At 37.9% G+C, this 22643-nt stretch overlaps 1 protein-coding gene across 1 annotated transcript in view; it reads right to left on the reverse strand.

Moving 5' to 3' along the window:
• COBL (cordon-bleu WH2 repeat protein) overlaps nt 1–20286 on the reverse strand; it is a 116967-nt gene extending 96681 nt beyond the window's left edge. The window contains exons 1-6 of the mRNA XM_010008368.1: nt 20086–20286; nt 12786–12996; nt 11852–12080; nt 9703–9747; nt 7232–7326; nt 3907–3984 (exon numbers count right to left, since the gene is read on the reverse strand). Of these exons, the coding sequence (XP_010006670.1) occupies nt 3907–3984; nt 7232–7326; nt 9703–9747; nt 11852–12080; nt 12786–12996; nt 20086–20285 (858 nt within the window). The 5' untranslated portion in view covers nt 20286. The remainder of the gene's footprint in view (nt 1–3906; nt 3985–7231; nt 7327–9702; nt 9748–11851; nt 12081–12785; nt 12997–20085) is intronic.
• Between the last annotated feature and the right edge of the window lie 2357 nt (nt 20287–22643).

Below are 22643 nucleotides of genomic sequence, written 5' to 3' on the forward strand. Positions count from 1 at the left end.
TTAAAAGTAGATAGTTGTTAACTTTCATATAGATTCTATAAGCAGTATTCTCATTCCTACTGCTCCAAACTGTACCTGGCCATGTGAGGTGAAATCCTTAACAGTAGGTGGTATTAACATATTACCTGGGACGTGACCTGGTTGAAGAGAAATCACATTTCAAATCACTTTCACTTAACTGTACTTGACCCTTCTTCCAACCACTTCTGAATTGGGAAAGTATATTATGAATGATACAACTCCTGCCATCAAGGAGGGCATAAAAGTTAATGAGTACATGAAGAACAAACTAGGCCCTGAAAAAGCTTTTTTTTTTTTTTTTTAAAAATGCCTTTATGAGGAAAATAGCTGTAGTGACCATTTAATAAGTGATTGCCAAGGTTACAAAAATGCACTAGAAGTCCTATGACTTTTTCAAACATTAGCACAGTATTTTTCTTCTGGAACATGTATCTTGCAACAATACAGGTAATATGAAATAAATTTTAAAAATGTACATCCATTGAAAACTTATCAGATAACTGCTTGGAATTTAAAATGACATTGTTTTTCTCCAATAGTTTTGTTCATGAACATATAAAAAATAGCAGGCAACTACTAGATTATCTGCTTCATTTAGGTTCATGGATTCTGTTATGAGTAACACCTATAATCTGACATATACAGAAGACCAGATTTTAAAAAAAAATGGTCCTGATTAAAATCCTCTAACATTGCTCTGTTGAAGAATTGTTTGAACTAGAGAAACCTTCTGTGATAAGACTTAGTGCTGAAGTTTCAAATCCTCTGATAAGTGTCCCTGGCTGTACTTCTAAATATTTTTGTCCCAAGCTGATTTATCACATAAACAAATTCCACATCAGAGATACACGTTGTTCAGCACTTAGGATGTGTTTTTTTGCTCTTGATTTATGAAAACATGAAGGCCTCAAAAATAAAAACAGCTAATTTTAGTTCTGTGTTCCAAATACCGGATTTCAGTTTGATCAACTGTTTATTTGAGGACAGTGACACCAAGCGGCAGAGATGACTTAAAACTCTCACTTTGCGCTGCTGTTCTAAATTTTAGCTCTGTCTGCATTTGGCACACAAAAAGCAGAATTGGTTAACTGTGCTACAACTTCCAACCGCTTTATTTGTATACTGTATTTGTACACCAAATTATTTCAATAGTATTTGATCTGTGAAAAGTTAACCCGCATATAAAACTCACCAGCTTAGCATAAAAGAGGAACAGAAAAAGGGAAAAGATTTCTGCGTAATTTAAAATATATCATTAGATTTCAGATCCTGTAGTGACGTGGTATAATGAACACTGCACTCTGAGATTGTCACAGAGAATTCTTCTCTTGCATTTTTACATTCTCTCTCAAGGTGTTAACAAATTCTTATTTTCTTCACTTTTATTTTTGTTGATACTGTGAATAAATGTCCTTTCACCTCAAGCGTAAGTGTTGGCTTTCCCATCTTGACTTTGAAACTCTGCTTCCTCATAAAAAGTATTTTAGAAGCATTAATAATTCAAATAATAATTAAAATAATAGTTAGATCAATATGGTACTGAGAATGTTGTGGTGCTTAAAAAGGAAACATAACTTGTGCCTGAAGACATCCTAAGGACCTCTTATGTCTTACACCTTGATTCCACTCTTTCATATTGCCCTGTTTTTAAAAAAAACTCCAAATGATATCCAGAATAGAATAACTACTTTTTCTACTGCTCAGTGCACATCACCACCGCATAATGCTGAGAAAATGATTTAAATTAAGCATACCAAAATCAAGTCCTTACCTCAGTGTAGTTCATAGGTTGCCTATGTCCTTATAGGTAAGAAAAAATTTCCTGATCTAGCCAGTGTATCTCCTGGTGCTATGCTAAAGGTAATGGCAAACTACTTTCCTTTCCAAAATAAATCTGAAACTTTGGTTTTGGTTTCTGTACGGTAATTCAAAATACTTTCCAAAACAGTAACAGAAAGTAGGCCTAAAAAACAGCAAAGGAAGAAACCTCTACTGGATGACATTTTGCCTAAAGGCTTACCTTAGCTCAATTACACTTTTCTACAATGAGCTCTAAATGTGTATTTCACATATATGGCTATGTAAGCTACTACTTATTTTGAATAAAGATATTCAGTTCCAAGTGAAGTAAATAAGAGCACACTGGTTGAGCAGGTGGAATAAAAAAATTACTCAGAACGATCAAGGTCTTAAAGTCTAGCCTGTAAGGAACTGCTCAGCTGGATTTTAAAAATTATAAAGTGCTTTAATTGGCATTTCCACTTGAACTCACATTAACATAAGATAAAATTCTCTATGCCCACTATCTATGGCTAGTTTACAGTATTTTACAATTTTTCACCTAAGACATCACAATTGTTGACCTTCTTCTTGAAGCCCATCTAGCGTATTCAAAGGATGGATGTTTCGTACTGCTGAGTGGATGTTAGACTTCTTTTGTACATCTTCTGCAAGCTTTAACAGAATAGTACCAAATTAAATGGAACTATGTCAATACATTCCTTTAAGTATGTACTCATATCTTAGCTGGACTGGTGCTCATACAAATACAGATGTCAAGCCAGAAGTGAAAGATGTAAACACTGAGCAAAAGCTACATTGTTCCTGAAGATTAAATGCTCTTGAGAGGAAAGGGAGAAATAGAACAGAGTTAGTGTTTTTTAACCTCATAGCCAACCACTTCTCCAGCTATTTCTCCCTTTTGACCTATTGTATTATTCTTTTTATCTAGGATTTGTTGTCTCACTCCTTCATTTTTTCCACAATTTCCTGTCACCTCTTCTGCCACAGGGCCAGTATAGCTGTACATTTTGCACACAGGCTCTCCTTTTTCATATACTTGTTTGTGAAAAGGAGATTCAGATCAGCTTATAATAGTAGGTAGTTTGTCCCATTTCAAGAAGGGACATGTATGAGAGCATATAGGGTTGGATCAGGAGGATAACGACGTTGGAAAGTGGTCGAGTCACCATCGCTGGAGATATTTAAGAGACATGTAGATGTGGTCCTTAGGGACATGGTTTAGTGGTGGACTTGGCAGTGTGCTTGCCAGTGCTCTAGGTTAACAACTGGACTTGATTATCTTAAAGGTCTTTTCCAACAAAAACAATTCTATGATTTCAGGCTTCTGTCCTGTCACCAAGAGCGTCTTCTCCAGGTTTTGAAAATATTACAACAAAAAGACATGCAGTTAAAAAATCAACAAAAAGACATGCCATTTATTGTGATTATTAAACCACCAAAACAACCTTACAAAAATATTTAGGATTCACTCTTCCTAATTAGATACCTAAATCCTCACAATTTAGTAGTCTGCTAGGCACTTAAAAAACCTTTCTAAATGTGATTCACAGGATTTTAGTGCCCCAAAGCCTACTTAAGTACTGAAAAAAACCCCTGTCATTTTCAGTGTTGAAAATGAAAGCACTCTTTACCCCCAAGCTACTGAAGAAACAAATGGAATTCTACCATGCTGCACAAGAAATGTAAAGAGATAAAAATGAGTGGTGTCATTTTAGAAGAAAAGAGTGTCCTCTACGTGTCACTGATAAAGAAAACATACTCTTGCATCATGCAGTACTGTCATTGTCTTATAGTCACAACACTTACGTCCTTGGTTAAAACACTTTTTGCTCACAACTGCTTAGAATATAAATTAAAACTTTATTTAGAGATAACCTAGCAAGTCTTATTTGGAGACATTGCGCTGCATTTTAACTTCATCAAAATATGCAAACTGTGCACTCTCATAACTAAGTCTGCTAAGAAGAAAGCTACTGCTACTTCTACTTGGCTAAGCATGAGGAATCGCAGTGGATTCTGGTTATTCAAACTACAGGATCTAATAGGAATGCAATAGCACCTACAAGCCATGTTAGTACTTACATCCAAGCTTCCCTCACTTGTAGAACTAAAAACATCCTCCTCATCACAATCTCTGTCCACCATCAAATATTCTTCTGTCTGCAACACAAAGAAGTATCCTACATAGCAGCAGCAAAGGAAATAAAAGAGCAAAAACATGCCACAGCAAAGCATGAAACCTCATCACAGAACCAAGACAAACCATCTCAGTAGTGCTGGACCTGATTGCTGAGAAACTCTGAAGCACTGCACAAAGTTTCTCTGATGCAGGCAAGAAATCATTAGCAAAATATTTAAGATCAAGAATATAAAGAAATTCTTGGGCAAAGAGGAAAATGAGATACTAAGCAACTCCTGTGGCACTAGGGTCTAGATTGCAAGTCTCTGCTATACTCACAGACAGAGAGGAACAAGCAGAGAACTTCTTCCCTGACACTTGTCAATGATGGGACTGTTCCCATGCGCTAGCATATAACCTACTAAAGCCTAGACCCCATGATTGTCTGCACAGGACCTGTGCTCTACTGGATTGCTTAGCAGTGCCAATTTGATCTCTATTTAGCCTCAGGCACACGGCTACATTTCACTTAAAAATATATGGAGTTCATGCCACCTTTATGTTTTTTTATGCCAGCTGCAGGAGAACAGAGGGTAACTGATCTGGCATAAAATTAGAATGGAGAGAACAAGATGATACCTGATCTGGCATTAAGCCTGCCAGTACAAAGTTAACAAGAGAAATACTTCCAACAAATTTGTATTAATCATACAAACAGGACCCTGCTTTCATTCCATGTAATTGTGTTTTTAATACAGCAGAAAGTTTTTTCAAAAAGTTAGATCTCGTGTATTGTTGCCCAATGCTTATTATGCTTTCTTTCAGTGAGGTAGCTAAGAAAGAAAGCATGTGCGTGGGCATGGAAATCTGAGTGTAGGCGTGTAGCATGCAGTGACACCTGATCCAGGACACTTTGCAACACAGACTAATACTCTTCTTTCCTTGCAAAATAAATCGCCTTCCCCTTGTAAATGCCTGCAGCTGTGCAGCCCTACTGCTGTGCAAGACGGCAATTCTTGCTATCAACTAGTTAAAAAATACAGGTAGACAGAAGCACTGCAAATCATACTGTAAACAAAGAAAAAATAGCAGAATAAATATGCAAAAGCAATTGAAGTCTTGAGAAGGAGTAAAAATTTAAGAATAACCACAAAGAAGAGAGTTTAGGAACTCCGGGCTTCTGATTCCAGTATCCTGAGATGGCAGGGCATCCCATCATGTAATCCCTTCATAAAACTAACCAAATCATTTTCTTAAAAGAACTTAATTATTTTGCACTCATTCTGCTAAATAAGTCTATTTAGCAGTTTCACTGTTGCTTTGGCTAGAAATCTTCCACAATATCAAGCCAGATGTATTATGGCCAGTTAACACCTGCTTGCTCTTGTGTGCTCCACTATTCTTCAGTTTTCAGTAATTCTTCCACCTGTTTAGGTCGAAACTCCTAGAGGTTTGTATTGAAAAGACAACAATTACTTCCCTGCAGGACTAAACAAGTAGTTTCTTTTCCTACAGAGCCATTTGAAAGCAAGAGTCCAAGAAAGAAATGACCAAGAAAAGTTACTTAGCTTGTCAGAACAAGCAGCAAGAAAGACTCACACTTAAGATTTAGAAGCTATTTCTTGTACTTGTTTGTACACTTCCTAGTTTTCCCAGGTAAATACTACTTGTAACTTGTTAATTGATCCTCAGTATCCTTAACATCTATTAAAATTTGCATTTTAAAAAACATCAGAGTATCACCTCCTATGTTAAGCATAAGGAAGAGAAAAAAAGGGAGGACCCTGCAGTCTTGGGACATTCATCCCAAATTCAGTTGTGAGAAACATCCTACAGTAACTACAGAACTAGGATGCTTCATAGCAACTTTGTCTAAGGTTGCAAGTGCAAATATTTTACCAGTTAAATCTAGACCTGCTTCAGGATTTTTAACCCCAAAAGCACACATCAAAGGTCGGAAAAACAGAATCAGGGGACAAGCTACAATGCAGAAACTGCGTGCTTGGTTCTTCCAGAGGAACTAAAGCCCTGAAGCATGCCTAGAGGCCCAAACCGAGCTCCCTTGTTTACTCAATGCTTCCAGGCAGATACAGCCTTATTTGCTGCAGTTACGTTTTTTTTGTTCCCTTCTTAATGGGAAGTATGTTCTTATAGAGGATAAACACTCTGAAACTGACTGACTACTTATCTCATAAAACACAGTTTCCATGAGCCTTCTACAAGATGTGAGGACTAGCTCAGCACCCATGAGAGACCGTATCTTTCAATGCAGTAATTCCCAGTGCACATAAAAGAAACTATTGCCCAGGAAAAGCATTTCAAATTTTACCATAATCAAAAAAGCAGAGAACTAATAAAGATTTTGGAAAATTTTCAGTTTTAAAACAGGACTGAGAAGACTGGAAGAGTAAGTGAAACACTGGTCCATTAACAAGCCTATGTTTCTTAGTACAGCAGTTAATGAGACACACATTCTATGATTTCACTACAAAAGCCAAGGAGGGCTTTTTAAACAAGACAAAACTCCCTTTTTACTCTGACATAATGGACTATTAAATCAGTTGACACATATTTGTAGGAAAGGATGCAAAATGTATTAAGTTAAAGCCCAGTGTTTTTAATGTGTTGACTTAAAAAGTTTCTCTGTATTTAATTTCTGAGATGAATGGGAAAATTTTCATAAAGGCATCTCAACAAAAGGTAACTGTTTTAAATGAAATTCCTTTTCCAATTTTCCAACTTAAGATTAAAGTTTAAAATGCCTATCATGCACCCCAGCAGATACTGATCCTTCGGTTTACTACTGCAAGCAATCCTTCTCACACCTGATTCATTTTTACAAGTTGTACAGACTTGAAGATGGCAATTGAGTGACTGCACAGAGCCTCCTAACAACAGAAATGCTTTAAAACAGATTATCACCCATGCACAAAAAAAATCAGTAAGACACTTCTATTTGATACAGGAATGTGTTCTATATTACATGAGTTCTTTCATAAATGTATTTTGTAGTTTTAGCAGTACTAAGTGGACATAAACTGCTTGAAACTACTGCACTTTGATAATAACCAAACCCACAATATTTAAATAAAAAATAAAAAAACTAAATGGTCAACACGTTTGACTCCTTCAATAAATAGCTGGTATCTCCATGAGGATGCACTGAGTGAACATAGTTTTTGCACCTGATAACAGAAGAGAAAACAAAAGCCCCCAATTCTACCACCCTCAAACATATCTGGAAAAAACCCAATTCTCTTTAGTGAGGTAGCACTGCTGAACACTTACCTTGCTGTTTCTTCTATCAGCTTTAAACAATCCCAGAAGTCTTGTCTTTTCTTTTTCTATTGCTTCATTGCTTATTGAAGCCTTTCGACTTGGTTCTGAAACAATTAAAAGGGAATATTTTTTATGTTTCTGAAACATAGATTCATAAGATCTGTATTTTAAAACATCCTGCATTAATGCTGTATTTTGCATGAGCTGTAGATGCTATCAACTGAACTACCTAACTTCCAGACCCTGAACTTTTTTTTTCATCTAACTTTTTATTTGCTCTGATTTTGCTCCAAACTCTAATGGAGGTAAATGGAATAATTACAGAAAGTTTTCAATCACAGTTTAGTAATCCTTATAAAAAAAAGCAAAACATGAGCAAACTGCTTAGTCTTTATAAATGCTTGTTAGATGTCTCTCTTAAAACAGTGTACTGTAATACCTTGAAAAAAATACTTTTCAAGAAGATCATGATGAACACCTTTAACAATCCACAGTCCTGACTTCATGCAATGAAGCTAATGGAAAGACTCTCAATGTGGACTTGCATAAAGTTCCAAAAAGAGGAACGACCTTTTCTCTTGGAAAAAGGGCTTGGAACTTAAACCAGCTGGCTGTGCTGATCTTTTCTCACCTTGCGGCTTTTACTTCAGCCGGAAAGAGAGACAAGTTTATATACATTTCAGGCTGGAACAGTTCAAACATGCATGTCTTCCTTGAGCCAGCTAAAGAATTGTATGAATTCTCAGATTTTTCATGCTCCCTTCAATTTCCCCCACACCAGCCAAGCTAGTGAGTAACATTGAAAAGATTGTGCGTTACTGGGAACAACCATTAGCTTGGCATTCAATGTAGAGACTATAAAGCTCTCCCACTTTTTTAATGGACACTGCATAATGCTATAAAGCTTCCTCCCTAGTTACAAGCACATCAGAGTACCCCACTAGCACACAGGAAGTTCAATGTGCAGAGAAAAATTGCTTTATCTTATAAATATTTGCTTTACTTGTTTAATAACAATTAAGAAGCAAATGCAGTATGACTTGCTTGTTGACACAAAATAAAGGTTTACCTCAGAAAAAAACCATAATCACACAACTCCTGTAAAACTGATTTGCATTTCACACAGAGCACATTATTTTCACACAGACCACTCTGCGCATCAACAATGTCAAATGTTAGAGGGTTAAGCACATCCAGTAGTTCAAAGCACATGAGAAAGAGTAAAGGTGATGAACCCAGAGGAAAACAGGAAGAAACTATCCTCAAGAAAGGCTGCAACTACTGAAAAAAAATACAGTAATAAGTTAATGCCTTCCTCAAATACTAAGTGCTGCCTATGCTTGTTCACTAGAAACTGCGGTTTTTCTGCTTGGAGCTGGGCTGCAACTACATGCAGATAAGAATTCCCTCACTCACATAGTCTTTTACTATGAACAATAATGATGAAGGTCTAGCATAAGATATGTCAGTGACAGCTGATCATCAGCATTACCATCAAATATTGTATAATCCAAGTAAACTGGGACTTCAAACACAGCATATAATCTCAAAGCAACAAGGAATCTCTAAAACTCTGTATAATTTTTTCTTAAATAAATACAGTAGATATTCTCTCTGGTATTGTGCTCTGAATAAGAGGAAGCCACAGCAAGCAATGACAGGTTAGGCATTAGTGAAGACAAGAGGCAAGAGGCCATGAGCTAAGGTTCACTCAGTGGCTGTCACCTCTTGGAGGCGGACTTCCTTCCTTCCTTCCTGAAAATTTTATCCACAATTTTATTTTGGTTTTGCTGGGTTTACTGGTAATTCAAAGAAGTAACACCATCTAGAAATTAACCATATCTTTCCTGAGGATAATTAATTTAAGCAACGTATTACAACAGACTAGATGAGGGAAAAGGCTATATTAAATATACATATTTTCTGTTTATCTAGAAGCAGAGGCACCAACGCCACCTAATCGAACTCCATCTACTGTAGCAATCCAGAAGTAAACATCTATTCTGAGTTATCCAACATGTATACACAGGCTTGATATTAAAATGCTTCTTTGCATGTAAATTGAAATTACTGGAAAACCTCGTAGATCTCAAAATATTGTCTTGCTAGAAAATAAACTTTGAACCCAAGAGACCTCTGAAATATTAGCACTTCTGAATTCAACTAACCACACTTTAGACAACCTAAAGAAGGCTTGGAAACTGTACAGAAACATATCATACCACCAAAAAGTTAAATGACGGAATTTGTTAGTTGCTGGCATTTTAACGACAATTAGCGAAGAAGCAGGATGCACAGATAGGCATTTGTTCTCACCAAAAGCACAGACATGCAAACAACATTTTACTAAAGACAACACAGACCAAAAATAGTTTGTTTCTCTACAGCATTCATGTGTAGAGAAAGATTCATCTACCAAGCCCACATTAAATGTAGTGCGAAGGGAAAGCCTGTTTTCCCTCAGCACCATTGTACAGTACCTCTATAGTTCAGAGAAGGTTCAGACTGAGTTTTTGATGGAGGAACTGGAAAAGGCAGGCAATGAAAGGACAAGAGAAGACATATTAAGGTTATAGTATAGCCTGGTAAGCCACAATATTAATTAATTATTCCTAGTATTTGTTCTCCTAAACATTACAGAAAAAAAATGCTGACCAACAGCAGATATGCAGAGCTGCTACTAGAAGCAGTGTTGCTGTGTTTGTACTAATTTACTCATGGAGCTGCTTCAGCTGCTAAATCAAATTATGTAAGCAGGTGGCAGCAGAGCTTGTCTTTTAATAATCTGACAGCACTTGGTTCTTCTGTTTCAGTAAAGGATAATCACAGAATCATAGTGCTTGGAAGAGAAGAAGCAAGAGAATGACTAGCACAAAGTTTTTCTAGAACTTGTGCTTACAAGCAAAGCCTATGCTTTTAGCACCTCTGATGACTTACTCATTAGTGGGAATGTGTTTTTAAAATTTTTTTTCTGATAACTAAATAGACTGGACACCTACTCAATGCACAATTCATAGAACGACTGCTACTGAAACCAACAGGATTATTCCTCTTGGGAGACAGCAGATGAGAACATATGAGGATGGAATTTGCTGGAACAAAGGCAACCTTCTGTAAATTTTATGTGTATTTGCCCATATTTTCATCAGATACCATGGTACAGAGAAAGAGGGAGGCAGCAAAGGCTGAAATCACTCAGAATCAAGGGGGATTTTAACATAATCAAAGGTATACTGAAAGGTTAAAAAACCCAAACAAAAAACCAAACAAACCAATAAACGGATGCAGAGAGCACTATGAAATGTTTTATCACTTGCTGTTAAAAACCCAGCCCTGAAATAAAGTCTTGTTTTTGATTGTACAGGCTACAATCAGATTCAAGGACCAATAATGCACCAATATATAGACCATCACTTTCTTGTTAAGGGAAAAGAGTTTGAGGAAGGCTTAGGCCAATTACTCTGTAAATTGTCCCTGAAATATACTGAATTAATCCTGTTGAATACAATGTATAATTAAAATATATCTCCAAAATGGTTAGCTTAATTACAGTAAACATGTCTTAAAAAAATAAACATGCAATTGAGTTATGACATGTTGTCAGCCAATTTTTTGAGCATCTTAACAATTCAAAGGAACAGAAGACACTTAGTTTACTTAAAAGTCTAAACTAGTTGAAATTTGACTCACATAGAGGTATAACTGTCACTTACCAAAGGAGTTTGAAAGAAGAGACAGAAAGTCAACATAAATAAATAACTGTATAAATAAAAAATAAGCCTGCTGCTCAGCACCTACAAGACTGACGTTATCTAAACAATAAATAAGGACATTTACTATGCTGGAAGTGATACCAGTTGAGACAAACTTCAGGAGACAATTTTAATGAACATCACTTTCTGACCTCAAAGGAAGTAGCACCTGAGTATTTTTAAGGCAGGTATATTTTAAAGCACATCACATAATTATGCTATTTGAATACACAATCAAGCTGATAAAACTCAAGCCAAAGAAGCTGCTGCTACAATATAATCTACAAGAACATAAAGTGAGGGTGAATAAAGAAGAGAACAAAATTTAAAATACAAATACCTTAGGTCCTCTTCATTAAGCTGTCAGTAACTTCAGTCTTTGGAGGAATTGTCTCTGAACCTATTCACAGTTTTTTTCTCATAAGCCAGGGCCTGTCGCCTCTGCCTCTCAGCTTTCACAGCTGCCATGACTATGGCATGGCTCTTCTTTCTGTCTCTCCAACCCACAGCGTAAGTAGGTGACAGGCTCTGCCTGGATGGGCCCCTTGTGTTATGCACACCTGTACTGACAGCAACTCCAGGAAGAAGCAAAGCTCCTCCTTTTGCCCTGCCCCAGGCCAACCAGCGCCCTGTCAGGGGCCAGCCCAGCCTGGCATGGGGCCCAAGAGCAGCCAGGGATGGCTGGGCATGCTACTGTCCTGGCTGCTGCTTCAGGCATGGCTCACTTAACAGACCTGCATTGCTCTCTGGACTGAGATGTCACTCTGCTGTTTCAGTTGTACCCCAAAGGAATGAGAGCAAAAATGCTTTTAAGTTGCCCATAGTATTGCTAGCACATCATCGAACCCTGCAGTGACCCCTTTCAGGTTCAGCTCACCTCTTTTTCTGTCCCAGGCATACAGTTCTTTTATTCCCAGCTCCTCCAAGGACTTAGTAAGCTCCAGCTCCTCCCCAGTGATGCCATCTCGCAGAAGAACAACGTGCTCTTGACTGACTTCACACTTCTCACAAATAGCTGGGATGATGTTGTGGAGGGGCACCTCTGGACTAACTCGAACCACAGCCTTCTGCGTCTTCAGGTAGTTCACTACCAGCCTCACAGACTTCTGCAGAAGAAAACACAAAACTCTCAGCCCTCCTTTTGTGATAGCTTCCACATTGTTCTGTCTCCTCCTAGGTAAACAGGCATTCTGTTTCAAATAGTATTATTTTTTTTTAAATTTAAAATCTTAGAATTCACATGTCACTGAGGAGACATTCACAAGAACAGGCAAGTAAGGAAAAACAATCAGAGGCAGCTATGATTTGTGAATGTTTACAAGTACTACTTTGAAAGGTATGACAGCGTAGCTAACGATAAGACACAGAATAATAAAAATTTCAGCAAACTTTTTTGGAAAATGGCTACTTCTGAATCTTCACTATGCTTTGCAATACATTTATTAACAGTCTTCTCCCATGTCTTCAATGAAGATGGCACACAAAATACCAAGACCTAACCCACCTCCAGACAATACCATCATGCTCATTAGAGCCACCACTGCAGATTTCAGTACCTCGGTTCTCAGTCAAAAGTCTTTCTAAGACAGATTTCCATCTATCCAACCACACACTACATAAACATTTTGTCTAAATGCTGGAGTCCAGATTGACACTTGCCAGTCTGCATGCAAATCAGTTGAGCTAGTAAAGCAGGTTCATCTCAAGCCTCTCCCATCTGGTTTGAAGATGTAAAGATTGGAAGACTTGCTTGAAATAATAGGAATGAAATTATGTTTCATGGCACCATTTTAGCCCCGCAGAGTACCAACCTCAGGGACCCTTGGCAGAGGTCGTTTTGTCTTCTCTTCAGGGACCTTCTCTTTCAGAAGTACTGTCTGTACGTCCAGTGCTCCTATCAAAGTGTTTGGCTTGTAGCTCAGAGGTTGTTGAGTTCCTGAAGACTTCAGTTCAAGACTATGTTGGGATGGATTTAAATGATAATGGCTGCATAAATCAACCAATAGATCCATCACAGCTTTGCTGTAGGGAAGAAGACATTCACCATTAGCACAAGAAAAAAAAAACAGTTACTACAAAATTTACTTTGGTTTTAATATGGGAGAAAAAAAAGACATTACAAGCTGTGGATGTGTCACTAGTTAACCATCTTTGGGAGGGAACAGTGCTAATGCTTTGAAATGCTAACCAGATCAGATAAATTGCTAGGAAGTAAATACATTCGCACTTCAGTGTGTTTTTATAAGCAGCAATTACCTGTTCACTACAAAGCAGACAACAGTGCCAATAACAGCATTAACAAATATAAACCAAGAATGGACAAAGTGCATCTTTATCTGCTAAATCCATACATTACAATCTCTAATTCAAGCCTTGTTCTGATACACAAATGGTAAGGTAAACTCAAACAAGATTTGAACCATCACATAAAGCAATTAAAAATGGAGCATATATATCTGGAATTAAAGATAGACAGGATTTTTCTTCCAGCTTGTAACTGCATTTTTTTCCCTTTTCCTCCAAATCCACTTGACACCTGCAAAATTTCCAAGAACAAGAGATCCCTTCCATATTTATTTTGGTAAGGATATTAACCCAGTATAAAATCATATGGTTTCAAGCACTTGCATTATCAAGATCTCCTTCTGCAGATGTGATTCTTAAACCACAAGGTTAAAAATCACCTGCTACTCCTGTCTTATACCATGCCTTCGCATGGAGGTACTTCATTTTGTAACAATAACAACATTCACTGGAGCTTGATACTGGCTGACACAGCAGATAGGAACTATATTCTTCTGCACCCCAGAAATTCTCTTCTACTGAAGGGGTTTTTTTCAGCCTTCTTCCCTAGAATTCCATCCAAGATCAGAGAAAACTGGTTTATTAAAACCAGTTATGTTTCTGAAAAGTTTTGGTTTATTAACAACTATCTGTCAAAACAAGAGAAGTTGAAAAAAATTACCAGCCATACCTTAAGCCTGTCATCTACATGGGATATTTTTCTTCTAACCAAAGAGAAAATAAGTGCATATGCAGCATATCTGCCAAAGGAATAGTCACCTTTTCAAACATGTGAACTGGAAAAAACTGCATATAGATTCAAATTGCAAGATTAAAAGAAAAAAATCCTTTGCAAGGTATTAGCTATCACCATTACATCTGTAGCTCAAACGGCCCTTCCACTGCAAGCTGTCTGCATCTGGGAAACCACTCTGGGAGGCCTGCCCATCTTTTTTTTATGTATATGTTATTGGCCAACAACAGCTCAAAAAATTGGTGAAGAACCCTGGAGAGCTAATAGCAAGGAAAGAAAATCACAGCATCACAGATGTTAGGTGTTGGAAGGGACCTCTGGATATCATCAAGTCCAACCCCCCTGCCAGGACCACCACAGAATCTAGGGCAGGTCACACAGAAGCACATCCAGACAGGACTTGAAAGTCTCCAGAGACAGAGACTCCACTACCTCTCAGGGCAGCCACTTCCAGTGCTCTGTAACCCTTACAGTAAAGAAGTTCTTCCTCCTGTTGAGGTGGAACTTCCTGTGCTCTAGTTTGCATCCATTGCCCCTTGTCCTATCATAGGGCACGACTGAAAAGAGATTGGCCCTTCCTTCTTGACACCCACCATTCAGATATTTATAGGTATTAATAAGATCCCCTCTCAGTCTTCTCTAGACTAAACAGGCCCAGGTCTCTCAGCCTTTCCTCATAAGACAGGTGTTCTAGTCCCTTAATCATCCTTGTAGCCCTCTGTTGGACTCTCTTAAGTAAATCCATGTCCCTCTTGAACTGGGGAGCCCAGAACTGGACACAGTACTCCAGGTGGGGTCTCACTAGGGCAGAGTAGAGGAGGAGGAGAACCTCCTTCAACCTTCTGGACACACTCTTCTTAATGCACCCCACGATACCATTGGCCTTCTTGGGCACAAGGGCACACGGCTGTCCCATGGATAACTTGTTCACCGGGGCTCCAAGGTCCTTCTCTACAGAGCTGCTTTCTAGCAGATCAGCTCCTAATCTGTACTGGTGCATGTTGTTGTTCTTCCCCAGGTGCAGGAGTCTATACTTATTCTTGATGAAGAACAGGTTCCGCTCTGCCCAGCTCTCCAGTCTGTCCAAATCTCCCTGAATGGCTGCAAAGCCTTCCAGTGAATCAGCCAATCCTCCCAGTTTCATATCATCAGCAAACTTGCTGAGGATACACTCCGTCCCTTCATCCATGTTGTTGACGACGATGTGGAACAGGACTGGACCCATCACCGATCCCTGGGGTACTCCACTAGTTACAGGTCTCCAGCTGGACTCTGCATCATGGATCACAACCCTCTCGGACTCTATTGTTTAGACAGTTCTCAATCCACTCAATCCACTGTCCAATAATGAGAATGGAAAACAAGAATGATCACTTACTAAGGGGTAAAAGACCAAAACACATGTAGATGACAGCTCTTCCCATGTCAGAGATGAGAAAAGACCTTCTTTGAAAAAACCTACTTCAAGTTTGACTGAGTTATGCAGTGTGAGCTGAACAAGTGGCAAGGGTGGAAAATTTGAAATAGGTGATTGCATTAGAGACAGACAAACATTGTGAGAAGAAAATGACTGAAGATCAAACAAAGAAAACAGATGTCACTAATATGTATAGAAGGCTTCAGAAAAATGGAGCACTGTCTTAACTGCTAACATGAAGGGTATCTAAATAGGAAGTCTCTAAATTGAAACTGTAGGGGTCGTTTCATGAAATCTTATGCTGGCACTGTCCCCAAATTGCAAGCATCTGTATTTCACAACCACGTTTAATTCATATGTAATGTGCCACAAACCAACGGAAACATTTACACCTACAAAATCCAAACTATAGGAGAACCCCACCTACTCTGATATTCACATGAATATCCATTATGTTGTGCAGTAGTCAGCTTCGGTCTGCCTGATACAGATCTCAACTTGCCTGTTTACAGACAAACCTCTTTTAAAGTGAAATTTGCATGTGTTTTTTTATTACTATTGTTTCAGAGAAATGCAAATAACCTGGCAGAACCACAACACATTGTGTTCTACTTGCTAGACATTTCTCTTCAAGGTGAAACATCAATATATTTCTGTAGTACTTAATATTGTGAGAATTCATTATCTTACCTCAGGTAAACTATTTGATTAAAATCACTTTTTAAAAAAGGATATGTGCTTTAAAAACATATACTTTGTCAAAAGAACAGTTTAGAAATTTTGCACCTTCCACTGAAGTTAGGAAATATATTCAGCAGCAACAGTACCCCCACTGGAACAAGCTTAGAATACATACCAGCCATCTGAGAAAGTAAGTTGCAGACAACCGTGCAAGTTAAGCAGATTTGTCCAGACAATAAAAAAAATTTTAAATCCACCCAAATTTGAGGGTTCATCTTATTGTTGATTACAGAAGAGATGGATGTTAACTAAAACACTTAAGGAAGTCTGCAACATCCCATCCCAACTGATGCTGTTCAGAATGTAAAACTGTTCCATGAAAAGCATCCCCAGGCTTAATCTGTATCATTCAGGAGTACAAATTAAGGAATATCTCTGAAGCTTTTGAAACAACTTCAAAGTGTATACTATGCTTTTGCCAAAATGTAAATTTGGCAAAATAATTTCCACAAAACTTCAGAAGGATTAATAAAGTAGCAAAATAAACAAAGAAAATTCTACAAACAAAATTCATGCGTTTCCAGATTTCCAGAGAAGTAAGAGAGCTGGGAAGTCCTTGCAATGAAGTTATTCTACCAAACTTCAATTTCACTAACTGGAAAAAAATTTCTTCTAAATCATAATACATTTCAGCTTGATTTTAAATAGGAGTTTTATTTCAAGTAACCTCAAGTATGTGCCACACGGAAAAGAGCCACTAAAAACAGCAAGAGAATGAGACTGAACCACCTACTAATCTAGACCAACTTTTAAATCCATCACAGAAAGTTTCTAGTAAGTCTTGTGAGCTTTTTCACTTGCTTTCTTTGTGAATGTCTAGCCATTGCCTTCGCTAGACCTGCCAAGTTTGAGTGCATCTGCCACAGATCTATATGCATAAAATGTCTCAGTGGCAAATGCTCTGCCTATCCTTTCAGCACATCGGTTACTGCTCACACAACAGTGCAAATATAGATTAGTTATGCAAGTATTTTGTAATTCTTTTCAGGGGGGAGAAAGCTGACAGGTTTTCATTAATACTTTCACATGCTATACAGTAGAGATCACAGAGACTATTTCAAAAGAGAAAACTGTTTCTTAATACTGTTCCATTACTGCACACACTCCTTAAGGACCCAACTTTGTCCTTAAGTCTGCACTACGTATTTTCAAAATCTGGAGTATATTGTGTATTTCAAGATAGCAATACATTTTTAAAGAGAGACTGGCAGCTTGAGTTAACTTTATGAATAAATCTACTTTAAAATTCCAGATTCTAATAAAATATCTTTAAATAGCACATACTTTCTGTTTTTCCTTGACTTACCTTTCACGTTAATTTATTGAGAATTTTCTGTCCTCTTGCTGATGATATTCATAGAAACTTTCCATTTAGAGAACAAACTCAAATTAAGAACATGTTGCTTTGCTTGTATACAATGAACAGATTGAAAGAGATTATTTTTACTTTAAACTTGGTTCATTTATAATAACCTTAAGTGATACTAATTAACTACAGTAGTAATATTTTCAAACATCCTGTAGTGTACTTCATTGCTGTAAACTGCTTTCCTGAAATTACAACATCATCTTTCATTATGATAATGCCCAGGGCAATACTTTGCAAATTTTTCTGCAAAAGAAAAGCTATTTCCCCAGGGTACTCAAAAAGAGATTCTGCAGAATGTAGTTTTAATGATGGCAATGAGAATACTGAAGATTTATAGCACTATAAAATACAGCAGGATTTGTCTGAAATGTCCTTTCATTATATCACCACAGATAAAAAGAGTGAACAAGGAAAAGAATTTATTACCTGCACTGGTTCCCATACTTGCTACCAATTAAACAAAACACTTTTTTTTTTTTTTTTAATCCAGTATCATCATCATTAAATGCTTACCTCTGAGTATCACTATACTTAGTAGCTGTCCAGTTCACAATGTCAAAAAAGGGAAAATGATGAAAAAGCTTTTACCCAAACCAAGCGAGTTAAAATAGTCCATCCCTTAACAAATTTCAGATGCTCTTAACTATTTTTTTTTGTATTCCACAACCCTAAAAATTTAACCAGTGTTAATATACAGAAAATTTCATCTTTCAGTGGTTAGAAAGAACAGCAGCACACACAAGATCTGTTCACAGATTGATGCCACTGCAATATAGTGCTCATTAGAGAGTATCCATAATTCGTAACTTGTTAGGATGATTTATTCCCATCCTGAGTTTCCATAATCTACTTCCCACCACTGGTTATCCATGCCTGACAGTTGTCACTAACCATTCCAAGTGCTCAAGACAGTGCTGAGGGAGAACACCTACCACCTGTGTTAGGCACTGGTGATACTCAGATTAGCAGATTAGAAAAAGCAAGACTTTAACTGCTGCCTAAAGCAGGATCCTTAGACCTGTCATGCAACCAATGTAGAAAATGGGCACTTTCACAGAACCACAAAGAGAACATCTTGGCTGCTTAAGAGTGCTTAACAGAGACAATACCATTAACCCCACAGAAACGTCTAAGATTTAATTTTGACATTTCCTTCAGGTTTTAGTCCACAAATTAAAGATTCTAATAATCAAAATAATCAGTCCTAGTGTATGTGTTAGCAACAGTAGTGATAATAAACACCCGTGTGAGAGACAGAATGTTTATTGCAAAGGGATTTTCCATTTGTTCTCTGCTCCTGTAGCCTGTATGTTCTTCAAAAGGTTACATGAAAACACTCCTCTTGTAGTACTCTTGAAGTGTTTGTTTCGGTTTTGTTTTGTCTGAGGTATTTTTGGTTGATTGCTTTGTGGGTTTTTTTGGGAAAATAAATTATTTTCTTACCATATGGCAATTATGTATCACACTACACAAAATGCTGCATGAAGATCAGCCTCTTGTTAGATTCCAGGCAGCTTGCACTTGCCAACGAAACACCAGCTTTCTTTGAGATCTAATGGCCAGTGAGTTTCACACCTTGTTCTAATTTCCAGGCCCATTCTCTTCTTTTTCTCATGAAGTCCAATCTCCCCCTAAAAATCTCTATCACTAAAAGTATAGTTTGAGAGCTCTGATAAGCACTGCTTTCCCTTAAAACAGTTAAAACAGATTAATACATTAGACCAAGAATACTAGTTTTACAGGAGTGCAGACTAACTGCTGCAAGCCCCAAATGTAAAGTAAGCACATGCCCTGATTAACCAACAAGCATCTACATATTATCCTAATCTGGTATTATCATTTTCTGCAGCTTTTTGACTATTGCCGACAACACCATTGTCACAACCTCATCACAGTATTGAATACATTTTTAAAACTCTTCCAAATTCTTTCTTAAAATGGTATGCTTCCCTCTTTCAAAACAATGTTACAGAAATGAGGAGATGGAAGAGGTCCCATGGAGAAAAAAAATCTCAAAACTGCCTTTCCAATACAATTTGCCTTTGATTGTACCCAGTGACAAGGCAAACCTCTCTTTCTGTGGAAAAAAAAAATAATACATTTTTATATTAAAAAGGCTTCCTAAATACCAGCAGATGCTTTGCTGTCTACACAATCACAATGTCTTCGTGAGGACGGCAGGATTTCTGGATGTGATGAAACATCCGTCCAGCAGCATGTACTTTCTCTGCAGCAAAACCCCTCTGTATTATGAGATACGATGCAATCTAAGGCTAACCCAGTGATACTACATGGAAAAGACAGGATCCATACAAATCCTGAAGGTGATCCATGGGAAAAACAGTGACACAGTACCTGCTAAATCCTTCCTGCCTCAGCAGAGAGGGTCCTTTATGCATTGCTCTCAGGACTCTCTAGTGCAACAGTTGTATAAAATGCAGAGGGAAGTATGGCAGAGAAATCCCATAAACTCAGAAATGGAGATACCAGAAAATGTCCCACTGGGAATGGAGGGATTCAGAAAGTGAGAGCTAATCAAAGCCTTACCTTCCTTGTACTGTGCTCTTCTGCTCCACCCCATTGGGCAAAATGACTGTGAAGTCCACTGATCTGTTTATCATGTTCTCCTTCAGGCTCACAAGGTTCTGATCAGAAATTACAGCTGTCTCTGCAGGTGACTTTAGCTCAGTGTGAATTCTACTTGCTGCAGAAGGTTGATTTGGTGGAGGAGGAGCACGAGCTTTCATTCTTTTCCTTGAAAAATAAAGGCAAGAAGAAAATTAAGAATTTCTTGCAAGCAAAGGATAAATACATTAGTAAGAAAATATGTTCTTTTAGCCATAATATCAGATTGTTTTAAAGAGTAGTTCTAATGCAAGTCATTTTTCTTTATCACAGAACTTTTCAATGGAGCTGCATTTTATTTTTACCTCCTCCCTAAAAATACGCTAATTTTTTAATGATGCACTCACTCCTACAGTTTACTTTCCATGCCCCAGGGGATGAAGGAGGTTCCACAATTAGGATATGAAATAATCATTATTCTCTCAAGCATGAAGCATGTTCCTGTTAAGAGAGAAACAGAAATGCTTATTCCAGTCCAGACCTGACTCAAGAAAGAGTTTTATTTATGTAAATGAATGTTTCCTCCAAGTCAGAACGGCAGGAGTGGAGGCAGGGTGAGGTTTCATTCAGCTATATTTGGGTTCCACAGTATTACGCTACTTGAAATATTGCCTCTTCCTCTGTTCTGAGTAAGTAGTATTAAATTTGGCTCATTGTACTTCTTAGGGAAGCACCACAAAAAGGTCAGTCATGAATGATACCACTTCTTACCATGCAACACTAGGAGACTATAGCTCATTGAAAGCACCCTGAAGAGAACTCATTCTTCCGTAGCAGGCTATGTGCCTTGTGTGACAGACAGAAAAGCTGCATCAACTTGCACCAAACAAGCAGCATGCTTTGTAGAAACATAAACCCACCAACTCCAAGTTTTCTTCATTTGCAAATAGCCAGAGAGATAAGCAACACGTGTGCTGTTCAAGCTTCTGAATAGCTGGCCTCATACCAAGCATATGTCTAAGAGGATTAATTCTGATGATAAATATCCCAGTAACCTCTTCTGACTAGATTTCTGCCCAGTTTAAGTCAGATTTCAGTGTAACACATGCAAAAAGCAGCAGAATATTTACTGAGAAATCATTAACCAGGCTTACTACCTGAATTTTTTGATCTGCATGGTTTTAGAGTGCAGGAAGAGGAGAGATTACAATTCTGTACATGGTTTTCTCCCTGTGAACAACATAAACAAAGGTCCAGAAAAGAAGAGTACAGAAAAAAAGCACTCCTAACTCTTTAAAGCCTGCAAAACTTAGTGGTTGAGTTAGCCAAGGCAAAACCATGTTCAGGGGAAGAAAAAATAAATTAAATCTGAACAAGATTAATACCAAACCAAACTCTTCTTTAACTAGAGATAACCTATATTCTCACAGATAGAAAGACTAAACACACCATTTGGTATGTTACCAGTGTAAGCTTCTGGGAGGGAAAAAAATAAGACATCACATCACAAAAAAAAAAAAAAGAGTCCAGAAACACTTCAACTCCCCTACACTTTTTAATCAGTTTTTGCATTTGACCAACAGTTTCTATGACATTTGTCAACTTGTAGAAAATTACTACACTTCCCTGAAAATGCACATTTCAGCCAGACCTCAGCAGGATGCTTCAAAGTCAGTGTAAGTATGCTTATTTCATTTCCTGTATGCATAACAAGTAGCATTCTCTAAAAATATGCAGGGAGAGCTACTGCCATTTTTACCAGCATACAGCAATTTCTCTTCCATGGGAAATATTTCCTGAACAGTCACTTTTTATCCTATATACACTCAATGAGTCTTGTAGTCAACAGTCAGTGACTTGCAGCTCCTACATTCCTCCCTGTGGAAGTGATGATAAAAAAGTTCAAGGCTTTACTGTTTGTCAAACAATAAGGACATGAACCTGTTGGGAGTGTCTCCAGAGAAGGGCCACAAAGATGATCAGAGGGCTGGAGCACTTCTGCTATGAAGACAGGCCAAGAGAGTTTGAGTTGTTCAGCCTGGAGAACAGAAGGCTCCAGGGAGACCTCACAGAGGCCTTCCAGTACCTGAAGGGCCTACAGGAAAGCTGGGAAGAGACTTTTTACAAGGGTTTGTAGTGAGAGGACAAGAGGTATTGGCCTTAAACTGAAAGAGGGTAAATTTAGGTTAGACATCAGGAAGAAATTCTTCAGTGTGAGGGTGGTGAGACACTGGAACAGGTTGCCCAAGGATGTTGTGGATGCCTCCCCCATGGAAGTGTTCAAGGCCAGGTTGGATGGGGCTCTGAGTACCCTGATCTAGTGGCAGGTGTCCCTGCCCATGCAGGGGTGTTGGAACTAGATAATCTCTGAAGTCCCTTCAAACCCAAACCATTCTATGATTCTTGAGTTATTTACTTGTCTATAAAACAAAAAAGTTGTTAACTGTAAGCAGGTGGTGAGAGACATAGGAATTTTGCATAAATCCAGATTGTGCTAGTGTAGCTTTACAGTCATGCAGTGCAACATTTAAGGATGTCAG

Source organism: Chaetura pelagica, unplaced genomic scaffold (genome assembly GCF_000747805.2).
Source record: "Chaetura pelagica isolate M959 unplaced genomic scaffold, ChaPel_1.0 scaffold71, whole genome shotgun sequence".
Lineage (NCBI taxonomy): Eukaryota > Metazoa > Chordata > Aves > Apodiformes > Apodidae > Chaetura > Chaetura pelagica.